Below are 14204 nucleotides of genomic sequence, written 5' to 3'. Positions count from 1 at the left end.
TATACCTTTACCCACCAATAACTTTGACTTTCATGTTAGAATTTCTTTGTCAACACTCTGTCCTCCTCCAGCTGCTTGTGATGTAATCGACCAACACATGGGCCAAAAGGTCACAACCCCTCCATCAAAAGACCCAGAAAATAATATCCTCACCCCAAAAGCTCCCAACATCGTCTCCCCTCTCACCAACTCCCCGGTTGCACCAGAGCCACAGGTAAGGATTCATATTTACATAAACAACAGGGCGATGATCTTTAAAAGTTGCAAATGCAATCCTGCCCCTAAAGAAAGATATTTTTGTGTTTGTTGCTTTGTTTTTGTTAAACTGCTACTAAAAGATCCGCTTGTGTCAAGGATTTGAGTTTTAAGTATCAATATTTATTCGCAATACATTAACAGTGTATTAGTAGGTTCCATGTGCCTGTTGTCACTGTGCAAACTTTTATATTTACATGCAAATACAGTTATAACATGTTTTCTACTGTACCACTTCAAGCCACTTGGACAAAAAGGTTTTTTTTTTCTCAGCAGGAGAGAAAGGAAGAAAAGCAGCCACCTAGATATCAGCTGTCCTCCCTTACGCCTCAAGAACGTATTGATTACAGTCATCTCATAGAGGAGCTTGGTAAGTTTCCCACCTAATTAGGGCTTTGACAGCATTTCGTCACGCTGCAGAAAACACGCACGCACACACTTGCAGACACACACATCACAAGCTTGAAGTCAGAGGAGCTAATCCCTGTTGACTAAAAAGGATCTGCCTCTGGGCTGTGGGAATATTTTCTTCTGCAGATGCTCAGTATCACAAAATGTCTCAGGTTTTTGCTGCTCACAAAATGTGAATCTTTACAGAGAATGTATGTTTAAAAATCAAAGAAACCTCATTAAAAAAATGGAGTGATTATGTCGGTTTAAGTACAAATTAAAGGGTGAGAGAAGCTTTTGGTGAGTCATCGGGTGGTGATAAATGTCTTGCTTAAGTACACGAGATCATAGATATATTTGGGGAATTCTATAAGCTTTTCATAGTAAGGTTTGTAGTAGGGCTACGTAATTATCATTTTTAAAATGTGATCACATCTCTGACCCCTATTCAATCTTAATTTTTGGTGACAATGATTGTGTTGCTGTAACAGTAGTGAAATCCACTGAATCAAATCAAGCACAACCTTCTAAGCCGTATCTAGGACTGCTCTCCGCCCTGTGACAGTAGACGGAAAAGTGGCACCGAAGAAATGCCAAAAGATATGAATTAGTCTCTACAAACTGCATGATGGATGGGCACTTACTGTAATGACTCACGTACACCAGTGACACATGTCTGTGTAATGTTATGTAGCTTTCTTACACCCAAGCTTCAATGTTCACTTCATGCCGTGACTGATGAGCTGTGCAGAGGCGAGTGACAAGAACACCACCTCTACTTCTGAGAAGATTTGTGCAGATTGGCCATCAGCTTGGTTTTCACTTGTTGATTACTGTTGATCAGCAAAGTGACTGGTGATTTTAGCTGTCTGTTGTCTCTGTTCTTCACTTTGCTGTCTCTACCAGGTCTGATTTGCTGAAATGAACCTGTTAAAGTGTAAACAATACAGCAGATGTCTTTGACTTTAGTACTGTGGTTCCTTTTTTTTATTACATTTAGAGAGAGAGAGACATGCATTCAAGCATTTTTACATCACTCCACTGCCTGAGAAAATCACCCAAAACATGGGGCTATGACAGTAGCTAATCAGTTACACCGATAAGATGTGTGACTTTTCACTCTCCAATATTTTTACACACACACATTACTTTGAAATATTATAATTAATAGCACGCAATTTGTTTCTGTTTATCATAGTTTAGACACATCCATTTCAGTACAGATTATATTATCCTCTTTTCATAAAGACAGCTGGCAATGTAAAAATGAGTGATGTTAGAGAAAAAAGTTTTGCAAAAATCTTAATATCAAACCTGAATGTAAACAAATCGCAATTTACGGCGTAGCTCCGGGTATGTACAGTATATCTTATGTATAGTTACTGTTGTGTTGCAGGTGGTATTGTCCTTGACAAGCAGTCCTTTGACCCCAGCTGCTCCCACATCATTGTGGGGACTCCTCTGCGCAATGAGAAATATTTGGCAGCAATGGCTGCAGGTAAATGGATCCTTCATCGCTCTTACCTGGAGGCCTGCCGGTCCGTGGGTCACTTCATCCAGGTCAGGACCTGAAAATTGATCTTCACTGTTTTACTACTACATGAAAGCATATTTATTTTTAAATTGGTTTAGGTAGCATAAAATGTCTAAGTCATTAGCTTTCTTAACACCTAAACCAATGTAAAGCTTAAATCCTGTAGATCTCAGAATAACCTTTTTACATAACAAACTCTGTGTTCACAGTATTGATGCTGGCTTGTTGTATTTTCAATCTCTTATAAGATTTTTGTTTGTTTGCATTACAGGAGGAGGAGTATGAGTGGGGCAGTAGCTCCATCCTGGATGCTTTGCCCTCCATCACCTCCCAGCAGAGGAGGCTGGCATTAGCTGCCATGCGCTGGAGAAAAGCCCTGCGGGGACACTCTGAGCACGGGGTACAAGCAAGCTCACACAAGTGTAACTACTACTGTTTTCAGACCTTCTTTCCCTTTAACTGGTGCTTGTGTTGTTTAGGGCGCCTTCAGTGGATGGACAGTCATGCTGAACATTGACCAGAACAGAGAATCAGGATTTAGGCGGCTACTGCAGTCGGGTGGAGCAAAGGTTATTGCTTATTTATTGTTATCCTGAATCTGTATCATTTGTTCTTTTCCTCACCACTGGAGTCACATCAGCCAGACACCAAATTGTTTTCCAAAGAGAGATTTTTTTTTTTTTAGGAGCATCATAAACTATGCCTCTCTAGAGAATCTCTGCCAATTGGAAAAACTGGAGACTCTCTTCTGCTCTTTTTCTACAGCATATTTTTTTGTAAGTGAACTCTGTAGGGTTTGATTTGCTAAGTTATTTTTTCCCCAGGAAGTTGTTTAGCTGAGTTGTTAAGCCATTCAGATCCTAATCCATCTCCCCTTATAATCAGTTTTTCGGTTTGTGGATGACAACCTTAACGGTCGTCTCATTAAACATTTGGGTGAAGGTTGTTGATTTTTTTCCCACAAATAACTAGTGTTACTTTTTGTGACATTTGTAAAAGTGGTCTTTGTGTTAGATAAGCTCACATTGATTAAAAAACACGGAGAGAGCCCCTGACACAAATACTACTAACACTTTTCATTTGAAGACTTCACATCCACTATTTTTTTTTTTTTATATTAAAGTAATCATTGAGATGCAGGGACATCTATTAGCGTGACTTCTCACAAATAAAATGGGAAAGTGGACTGTGCCTGCTGCTTTGACAAGTTCCCCTGAGCAGTACAGGAATACAACTTTGAATCCCTCTGCAGTGTGTTTTCAACCAAAGTGCTTCGTGTTTTTTTTGTTTGTTTGTTTTTTGTTTTTTTGGAGTAGTAAAGCTCTAGTTCTCAACTGTAATTAATCTCCAGGTCCTGCCCAGTCCTTCCCCATCTTTGTACAGGGAGGCCACTCACCTATTTGCAGACTTCAGTCGGCTGAAGCCCGGAGACTTTCGGGTCGATGTATCAGAAGCTGCTGCGCAAGGAGTCACATGCTTGAAGCCAGAGTACATCGCAGACTACCTCATGCAGGTTTGTGAATCCCCTCCTATGGATTATGGCAGGAACGGTGACAAGGTGTTGCCTTAGTTTATCATACCTCCCTTTTTTTCTTTGTTAAGGAGCCTACTCCACCTATCAAGCTGTACTACCTGGCTGAAGCTCCCTCTGAAGAAACTCCAGGCACTCCATCACGTAAACGCAAAGCAGCAGATGATACCGCCAGGCTGAAAAAGTCGCGTTTGAACTAAAACATTGCCATCATAACCCTTGTATCTGTGAAAATGATTGTAAATATGATTTTTAAAATGTATGAAATAAAATAAATGTAGCTCCGGGTATGTCATTGTCAGTGTTATACAAGAGCACTGCAGCTTCTGCTGCTGCTGGTGCCTGCACCATGACACTGTAGTTGTGATTGATGACTTGGTGAAGGTCTGCAGAAAATGTCAAGTCACGTTTTGTAATTGGGTGCAATACAATGTCTGACCTGTAGAACGCAGTAAAACATCACTGACTGGCTCACACTTGTGCTTTAGGTGAGTTCTGAGTTTAGGATTGATGCATGAGCTAACCTAACCTTACAGGTTTCCTGCAGCTCTTCCCTCTTTAAAAGGGATTATCATTCATGCTGTTTTTTTTTTTTTTTTTTCAAAAGAAAACCAGCCTACCCATTCACTGGACATCTTATGGAGTCGCTCTTTCTCTCAGGTGTCTCCTGCTTTGACAAGATGAAATGTGTGATGCATTTGAATTGTAGACTTAAACCCAGGTTAAACATTCAAGCCTATCCCCACCCAGTGGTTATGAGCCTCCTGCATTTGCTGTTGATCTCTTCGAGCTGCAAACACCAGATTTTGTTTACCGGCTGTTGCTTTGATTCAGTGGTGTGCAGTTTCATACCAGGGTGCCAGCTGAGGTTAGTATGTTGCCTCCGATGTGGAGGGATAAGTGGTTTAACCTCAGAATAGATTTACCAGCCGACAGCCTCCCTGCAGATTCAGGGCTGAGCTGAGGATTCAGACTCCTGGGACCTTCAACAAACTATGGAGTAACTTAAGGCACTTAGTGAGGTTTGACAAACACATTTGAAATATTGGGCAAAGACATTTACATGTTTGTGTTCAATTGATGCTCATTATTCAAATGCTTCCAAGTCCTATGTATATTATTCTAGTTTATGAAAAAAATATATTTATATGCCTTGTAATAGAGCACCCATCTATGGAAAATAATCCAGGATTGCATCCATTTTTGTATTTGTGCGTTTGAGTCTCGTATTTAAAACACATTTAGTCCATTTATCTAACAACGATAATAAAAGGGGATTTTTGCCAATAATAGGAATCGAAGTTTTTTCCCCTAAAATCTTGTTTGTCAACATGAATAAAGCTTTAAACTAAATCCCCCGTTTTTGCGAAACATGGATCGCGTGTAAATACATTGTTTGTCTTGACTGGTCCATTGACTCAGGGTGTTTCCGTCAACAGGTGTCCCATCCAGGTGAGCTAATGTCCCACTTTGTTGACTGTCAGATGGCCAGGAGTTGAGTCATTCCGCCCCCCTCCTCTTTTATAAGGTAACTTCAAGGCTTTCCTGTCGGGACGGTGGGATTCAGCACACAGGGAGCACGACTCTCCGCTCTGGGAGGAAACTGCAGCAGCCCTCATTAAAATTCCCTGTCCGTACACTCACTACGAAACCCTCCTGTGGTGGGTGGCACCGGCGTCCTGCGCGCCTCTTAATTGCGCACCACGCATTAACGGGCCAACGCGGATCACAGTTTGAGCCCCGGTCGCCGCAGATCGCGCTGCTTCGAGGCGGAGAGTTTCATGTCCCGCTGTTTACGGTGTCGGGGCTGAGGGAGGAAAGGTGGGCACAGAGTCCCAGAGGTCCAGCAAAGGGTGGCGCCCTGCACATCTCGTCCGGCGCTTGGACACAGTGTGCCGAGAGAACCACAGCGACGCGGTCCTGGAGTCCGCTGCCCGCTGTCGAGGCTTCGCCTGATCTTGTTGCCGCTCACGACTGTGACATTTCTCGGGGAGGACTGGCAACATGTGCGCCCGGACGGTGTGAAGTGTGACACAGCGGCTTCGGGGTTACATTTCTCTCGGATACGCCAAGTACCCGACGTTACGACGCACCTTGTGTAATAGGTAAGTACATCCGTTTATTTATCTTCTCCACAGACTCCTCACCTTCTGCTCTTTAACTCTGCTTTTTTTTTTTTTTTTTGCGTATTGATTTATGTTCAGCATCATTTATTGAAATCCTGGCTGAAGGTGTCCAGGCAGTTACGGGCAGCAGTGGCTGTCTCTCTCACACACACACACACACACACACAGCATCAAATCACTGTCAGTGCCGCTGCAGCCAAAGAACACTGCAACACTTTGCTTATTCAGTCCAGAGCAACATAACCATTTCGGATAAAAAGGATGTCCAGAAGATAAAACGTTTGGAGCGTTTATTGACGATGTTTAGTGTGGTTGATTCCTGTGATGCCGTTACATGTAGCCTTCAACATGGTCCGAGCCATAAAAGTCTGGACAGCCCCAAAAAAGGTGCCTCAAAGTGTTTGGACGACACCATTGCTGGAGATTCCTTTCAGTCCTTGGCTGAAGTCTCAGTTTGTTTACAGCAGTGATGGGGTTTGTTGAAGTGTTTTTGAAGAATGAGAGACAGAGGGCCATCAGTTGTGCTTTAAGTTGCACATCTCTGCCCCTTGGTGCCATTCAAGTGGTTTATTTCTCTGACAACATGGCAGCAACAAAGGAGATAATAGGAGAAACTCTCTTAAAACTCAAAACAACCGCGAGCAAACCAGCATCACCAAGTTCCCCTTTGTCTCCCCACACAGTGGGGCTCAGTTTAAAGCGTGTACTAATTGAACCTGCCGGCAGCTCTCTCCATTGTGGGGACAGGAATGTTTGGTTCCTTTTTCTCGTCTGAACCCCCACGCCCCACTCCTTTTGTTCTGGAGGGGACAATCCTCCGGTCTCATGTGTGCAATGGTGGTGCTGGTGGTGGTGGTGGGGGAGGGAGCAGGGTCAGCGGGGGTACTGACATCTGCAGCTGACAGGTTCCTCGGGGAGGACATGCTGTGCTACAATGAATGGGTATTAAGGAACATATGAGCAAAGCACTTAGCACTAATGAGGACATTTATGCTTCGTCCACAGTCCTCGGGGACCAGTCCAGAGGGATATCAGACATAGATGCCATTTGCCTCGTTATTTATTGAATGAAACGCAAAGATAAATCTGATTTCTGTCAAAGCTGACTATTTTGCTAATCAGTTAGTCACTGGAGTCATTAATCAAGCAGCACAGCTGATGGTGTTTGGTCCTAAAATAAGGTATTGAACAAATAAACCATCATGGCACTGAACAAAAGGACAGTGTTTCAGCATTCATCCTGAGGTGGACACGAAGGTCACTAGCAGAAAAAAATCCTACCAATCAACACAAAATCCCCAATGTTGACCTCACAGTGCCACTAAAAAGCTGAGGTATCATCAAAGCTGGAAGGATACATCCTCTGGGGACCATTAATGTTTTGTGCCAATCCAGCTGTATCATTGTGAGACAAAGGTGCAGTATGAATAAAAACACCAAACATCTGCTATCAGCCTGGTAAGGATGTGCTGACCTCAGTGTCTGTGATGGGTGTTTTTGTAATATTTTTAATCCTCATAAAGACTGAATGATGACCTAATGGAGGGCAAAGTGTCTGTCAGTCATTTCAACATCTTCCTATTTGACGTCCCCTGTCAACAGTCTTCGCAGCTGCTCTCTTATCAGCAGTGTCCGGAAAACTCGAGATTAACAGTGAGGAACACCCGGAAAGTATCAGCTTTCCCATCCGCAGCAACAGAACTCACCGTGAACAAGCTTATCAGGGAAGGTCCAGGAAAAAGGGACAATCTGCTCTCTGACTCTTGGAGTAGAACATCTTCGCTGATGGGAATTTTTGGGGAATGTGTCTGAGCAGGGTTTGTGGTTTTTATTTTTTCATGTCCCTCATGACTGGCAAAGAGTTGTACACCACGAGGAGGAATGCAGCCCCCTATAGCCCCCTCATGCTCCACAGTACGTGCTCAGGATGGACTTTGCACCTTCCACTAGCCTGACAAAACAACAAGTGGTCAAAACAGGATTTCAGCAAAGCAAAGGGGGGGGGGGGATCCAGCTTATGCTGGTGGTTCTTTTCCTGCGATTTTTAAATGCCACGCTGTATTAACGGAGGCACTCAGCTGCTTTTGAAATGACTTTCATTTAAGTGTTTGGGGAGAGGGGGGCTGCCTGCAGGAACCACAAGGGGGGAGGTGCTAGGACAAAAAGCAAGTGAAAGCCGCTCTATTCAACAAAGAAGAAAAATAAATTTTCCCCGTCCTGTTCCCTGTTATTATTATCCTATCAGCTAAAGCGCATCCCCAAAGGAGCAGAGGAGCGTAAACTAGTCCCAGAGAACCACTTGGGATCAAAGAAAAGAAAGAGAGACCCTTTCAAGGTGTTGACATTTCAAAACCATACTATACCATTGTATACAGTAGCATCACAGTATTGGAGTGAGCAATAGACCTTATGGTTCCAGGTGACCAAAGGACTTGAGCTCTTGGCTGGACTATCAGCCACACCTGCCCGGACTGAGCAGAGCCTGCAGGAAAAGCAAATGGAAGGAAGAAGAACAAGTAGGGGCGTTGGTAATGAATAACTCACGGTTATGATGATTAAAGGGGCGATGGGCGAGGGAAGATAAGAGTATGGTGACCGCTGAAGCATGAGGTGTGTACAAGGGGAATTCCTCACATTCCTCAGCTGCAGTCATGCCGCTCCAATCTGCACCTCCACCCAATGGTCACTCTGTACCAAGAGGGACCAAAGGGACCAACAAGTCCCCCCCTAGTCTCCCTGCTGCTGAAAATGTGTTATGTTATTTAAGGCTTTTTTTTTTGTTTTGTTTTTGCTTTTGGAGATTTGGAGGAGTATTTGATAGAGCTAATAGAGAAGGCTGAGGAGTACAAACAGTAGATCCCCAGAGAATTAAAATCACACTTATAGCTTGTTTTTAGCTTTGAATGGAATAAACGAGATTTACAGTTAAAGCTGGAGTCTGGAGTTTCCACAACAAAGTGATGGAGCTTTTTTCTTCTGATAGACAGTAAAAATGTCAGATGGGATTCGGGTGATTTGATCTCACTTTTTGTTTTTGTTAATGAAGTAATAACTTCAGTATAAGCCGAGCTGGTTCATTGCAACAAATGGAATAAAAGCGCTTTTCTTACCAAGCGGCTCAGGATGGGAGACTGTACTCAGTAGGTCGATCCACCAACTTTATATTTTAATACCATCACATTCATTTTGTTTGGCTTCCATTTGAGTAAAGACTGTCGCTGTCACGTTTGGGATCATAAATTACACATCACACGGGTCCAGCAATTACATTTATGGTCAAATACCTGTGAATGTTATGACATTGTCTTCAGCATCAGCTTTTGCTTGTTACTTTAGATTTTGTGTGTGTGTGTGTATGCTAACGGATGGTGAACATGCAACACAGTTCACCTGCTACACATCAGCATGTTGGCTTTTTCACGGTGAGCATGTTTTACCTTTAGCTGTAGCTCACTGATGTGTGGTTGTGGGCTGTTCCTCCATACTTTACCTTACAATACTCAGACAGATCAATAGGCTACTTTCATTACCGAACAAGTACTTCTCAATGGTTTCTTTGCGTTTCAATGGGAATGTAGCAAAACATTGGTGTGTGTGTGTGTGTGTGTGTGTGTGTGTGTCTTGCAGTAATATTTGGCCTAATAGGTAAAGTTGTGAATGAACATCTTTTGTGCCTTTTAGTCAGGTAAGTCATAAGACTGGGCTTAACTTTAACCCTCCCGTCCGCCGGTCTGCCAAAGAACGATGTCTGGTTATTCCAGCACTTCACAGAAGAAATCAAGCAAAACTCTCCAGCGATGATCTGCAATGATCCCAGGATGGTGGAACGAGCTACCAAACTCTGCAAGCTCAGCAAACACACTCCCAATATTCCAAAAACTGCTGAAAACAGAACTCTTCCGCATTTTCCGATGCACTTAAATCTATTAAAATTGCTCTTTCTTGCACTTGCATCTCATGAAATGTAAACACTTTTCTGATAGGACTTTGCTTTGATGTTTTCTCTCCTGACTCCTTGACTTGTTTTTGGCTGCCTTGAACCTCGCTTGTAAGTTGCTTTGGATAAAAGCGTCTGCTAAATGAATGTATGTAAATCCTCTCAGTCTATAAAACCTTTTTTTATTTTCTTTTACAGACAAGAAATTTGAGCGTCTCAGTCATATGGTTTAAATCTCAGAACCCATTTAATCGCATGAGAAATATTTGAAGTAGGTCCAGGCGAAGCATGTGATTTGTGTTGTTGTTATTGTTATTATTATTATTATTATTATTATTATTATTATTATTATTATTATTATTATTATTATTATTATTATTATTTGTAATATGCATGTGTAATCAATAAAACAGGAGAGACTCAGAAATCTGGGTTTGTGGTTTAGAATAAGTCACCCCACTCTTTTTTCAAACGCAGAGCAGATGACTGGATCTAATAGGATTATGAAAAGGCCTGGTGAGAAGAGAAGAAGTCCCCAGGAACTGCATGTAACCCAGGCCTGACCCCAGGGAGTCATGTGATGCAGGGGGACAGTCCGGGCAGGTGTTAGCCTGGTGATTACAGGGTCTGCGGCTGGAATCACCTGTGAGCATGGCTCAGAGCCTCTAATGGAAGGCAGGTTGTGACCCTGGCTAGAAAGGAAGCAAATCGCCACCCTCTCACCCAGAAAAGTGCTATTCTATCAAGTCAAAGAGAAACTGGTTTCCTTGGCAACTTCTTCAATATGGATATCTATTATAACAACACTCAACACCAAAAACACCAAAAAGCAAGATTCTTTTCCTTTTAAAATTTGTGAACAGTGCTTACTGTACCGTAGAAAACATATTGCATTTATGCCCTTTGTTTTTATGAAGCTCCTGAGCTTGCAGTCAGTTAAAACCGAACCGTGCCTACTTGCCAGGCTCATCTGATTGAGGCTGCAGATTAAAGTGCCACCATATGCTGTGGAATAAGGAGTCCGCTCCCAATGGCACAGCTTATTATTGGGCTTCTGTGTCACTGTCAGCACTTAATTGTTCTGGAGGATTGAGGTGATGGGGAAACAACACCCCTATCTCACCCTAAATGCTTGGTCATCTTTACTTTACCCTTCTCCCCGAAGACATTTTCCTTTTCCGTGGCAACATCTGCATGTTGCACTAATCAAGCTATTGGAGTTAAAGTCGAGGTAGCAAAATGAAAGGAAATCTGGGGCTCTTAAGCACATACGTAAAACCATTGTTTTCTCTCCGTGTCCTGTCTCTACTGCGTATGGCTCATTTCATTGCTGCTGGGAAGCAAGATAGATAGGCTGAAGGGCAGCAGGGCGAATGTTCCTCATGCTCAGTCACATGAGGTAAAAGGAAATGTACAGGAGATGGGAACGAAGGAGGTTACACCAGAGTTGCGACAGAATTTTGCTTTGTGCCAAAAGGCTCTTCATAACAAAAGCACAAGAAAGGTGGGTTTCCACGGCTACATGACAGCTACTGTGCAAGGAGACTGGTGGTACAATGTGTTTCGGACGTCTTCCTTGCCAAAAGTGTCACGGGAGCTGACATTTCATTGTAATCATTGAATTAACCACCACTGGGAGAACTCCTCAAATATGAAACTATCAGTACTTGTCACCCCCAATTAGAGAGCAGTTTATGTGGTTTTTCTCCCATTCTCCGCCTCCGTCTCACTCTCCTGTCTGAGAGATTCATGGCCCCGGGGGGGTGGAAAGCTGTCTAGTAATTTGAGATGGCATTAATACTGGATAAGATGGAGGGAGGCATCAGCCACACAAATTAATTTCCACAGACAGAGCAGCGTGTAACCAAACTGCAAAATGGCACAGTGGGATTTCTCCTGGTGTGTGTGTGTGCGTGCATGTTTTTTTTTGGTTTGTTTGTTTGTTTGTTTGTTTGTTTGTTTGTGTGTGGCTGGCTGTGGTGATGGAAGTAGTGGCAGGGATGGTGGTTTGTGGCAGCTCTATCACCATGGAGACAGTGGCGGTATTGTGTAGGGAGGACACTGATGCTGGAAAGAGAACAGGATTGGCAGCAGGAAGCAGCAACACGGCAACAACAAAATCTGAGGAGAAGGCAACTGGACGGAAGGTGTCAGGATTTATGACTAGTGAGAGACCTGAAAAGATTTCTTCTTTCTAGTGTCCTTCAGTGTTTTACATATTTAAACCTCCACTTAGTTCTGGACCAGACCCACTAAACACCACCTCCGTGCTTACACGCAGATGATCTCATGCACACTGTTGTGAACGACCTGGTAGACGACAACAGCCCCCACTGGTTCCAGACGAGAGTCTCCTACGGGGAGAAAAGATGACTTGACGTTTTGGTATTGTCAGAAGCTACAAATAAATTACACACTGGTCATCGCACAGACTGTTTGAGCTGTGAAAACACTGCACCTCACGATGTCTCAAACATGCTGTAGTGACTGCAGTTTTCTCAACACTGTAATGAGAGTTTACTTGGTAAACTTGGTTACTTGACCTTCAGTAAGGTGTCGTGGCATTTTAATCCTTAAAGGATGCCTTCACTGATATCAAACTTGGTTTTGGTTGTAGTTTGAGTAGTACATGTAACTGAATTCCATAATAGTCCCTTCTGACTTCCCTACATTAAAATATCTTAACTTCTATCTGAAAAACACCTCCAGATGACATCACTAGGTTATATTACTTTATCTTGTTGCTCACACTATGGACTTTGCCTGCCTGCTATTCCAGAGCTCCTCCAGATGAGATCATCTGAACTCCTAATGATGAAAAACCCCTCCGGGCAATTTCATCTGGAGGAGATTTTTTTCAGCTAGAAGCAGAGAAAATTTCAGAGGGGCTTTCAAAAGCATTAATGTATATTTACATCAGGGGGTGGCCAATACGTCGATTGCAATCTACCGGTCGATCGCAAAGGTAGTGTGGATAGATCTCATGGAATTAACAAGATACGGATCAACTGATCATCGGTCCTCACTATGTAATTTGTCACTTGATTGACGTACAGGGCAGCCAATCTGGCATCGGATTTTTTTCGGACACATGGCTGACCTGATTTACACCCTAAACTACAGACATAGAAAGCAAGTAAAAAATAGGTGAAGTTGTCCATTAAGGTTGCTGCCCTGGCTGATGTGGTGACACATGGTTATCGGCACTAAGAGTGAGTACATACTAGAAATGTATTAATCCATGTTCCAGAGTTTCTGTGTACAGTATTAAAGCCTGAGTGCTTCTCGTTTACAGTCCAGCTGAACAGCAGCGTAGCTCAACCACTTTAGATAAATGAAAGTTAAAATAAAACTCAACAGTGTGATTAAACACAGTATTAGCGTTCTTCTGCATCCTGTCCAGTACAGGCATAATTACCTGTGAATCTCTTGTGCCCGATCATGTCATTTGAATTGAGAACGACCCAGCACAACATTTTTGCCACAGGCTCCTTAGCTGATTACAAAACGTAAGCACAACATGTGTGTTTTGCTGAGATCAGGCTAACTACAGGATGGATTTTAAACACATCACAAGTAAATATAGAGCATGCCCTGGAAAATGGTGAGCTGGGATGTACATGTACTCTAAGTGATTTGTAGTAAACGAGCTCCAACATGCAGAACCACTGGAATGCTCCTTTGAATTGGGATGCACCCAGAGCTTTGTCATCTGCAGCACAGAAGTCATCTCTTGCACAAATTGTCACCACAGCAACTCTTAAAATAATGTTTGTGAGGTTTGGCCGGCTCTGCCGCTGTCTCCTGGGCTGCATTCTTCACTCTTTCACTAATAATAGATCCCGTGTCTCGTGCACAGCACAACGTAGAAGAGTGGAGCAGCCCTGTGATGGCGGGAGAGACACCTGTAAATTCTTTCCCAGCCTGCTCTGTGTCCCCGTGAGGCAAACCATTTAACATTTGGCTATGATAGCTGTCAACAGGCCACTGGAATGCCATTCGCATTCATTTTGTCTGGCACAGTGTGTTTTGCAGGTGGGGGTTTGTCTGTCTTGGTGCTGATATGAATACATAACTGAAGGCTTTCTGAAACCAGCAACATGATGGGGAAGAAGAGTTCATCAGTTTAAATAATGAAGACGGTTTTGGTGGTCAGTCTTGTGAATTTTATGAATGTAGCTTTGCCACTGTTTGTTGCACAACACAATAAAGAAACATCTCCTTGGGCTATGGGAATTGGTGCAGGACAAGACACACTTCCAATAAAAGCTGAAGACAGGTGTTGGTATTTGACGTTTTATGGGAAGCAATTACTGTGATACTGCAAAAAACAGTATATTAGTGATTTAAAATGAGAACTGACTAGGAGAGTTTAAACGGGAGTCACACAAAAGGTCTTAAAAGAATTCCTGCAGTAACAATTTTATTCAC

The 14204-nt window shown here is 43.0% G+C and overlaps 1 protein-coding gene across 3 annotated transcripts in view; it reads left to right on the top strand.

The window, feature by feature from the left end:
- Positions 1–14204, top strand: part of topbp1 (DNA topoisomerase II binding protein 1) — a 55404-nt gene that overhangs the window by 8777 nt on the left and 32423 nt on the right. The window contains exons 22-28 of one of the 3 annotated variants that reach the window (XM_067486783.1): positions 72–214; positions 532–625; positions 2042–2205; positions 2451–2579; positions 2659–2748; positions 3531–3692; positions 3782–5815. In XM_067486783.1, the coding sequence (XP_067342884.1) occupies positions 72–214; positions 532–625; positions 2042–2205; positions 2451–2579; positions 2659–2748; positions 3531–3692; positions 3782–3910 (911 nt within the window). In that variant the 3' untranslated portion in view covers positions 3911–5815. Of the gene's footprint in view, positions 1–71; positions 215–528; positions 626–2041; positions 2206–2450; positions 2580–2658; positions 2749–3530; positions 3693–3781; positions 5816–14204 lie in introns of those variants that run through there. The other 2 variants (XM_067486782.1, XM_067486784.1) reach the window with 2 other exon arrangements.

The sequence above is a fragment of the Channa argus genome, chromosome 19 (assembly GCF_033026475.1).
Source record: "Channa argus isolate prfri chromosome 19, Channa argus male v1.0, whole genome shotgun sequence".
Taxonomy (NCBI): Eukaryota; Metazoa; Chordata; class Actinopteri; order Anabantiformes; family Channidae; genus Channa; species Channa argus.
This window is presented reverse-complemented; position numbering and strand designations above follow the sequence as displayed.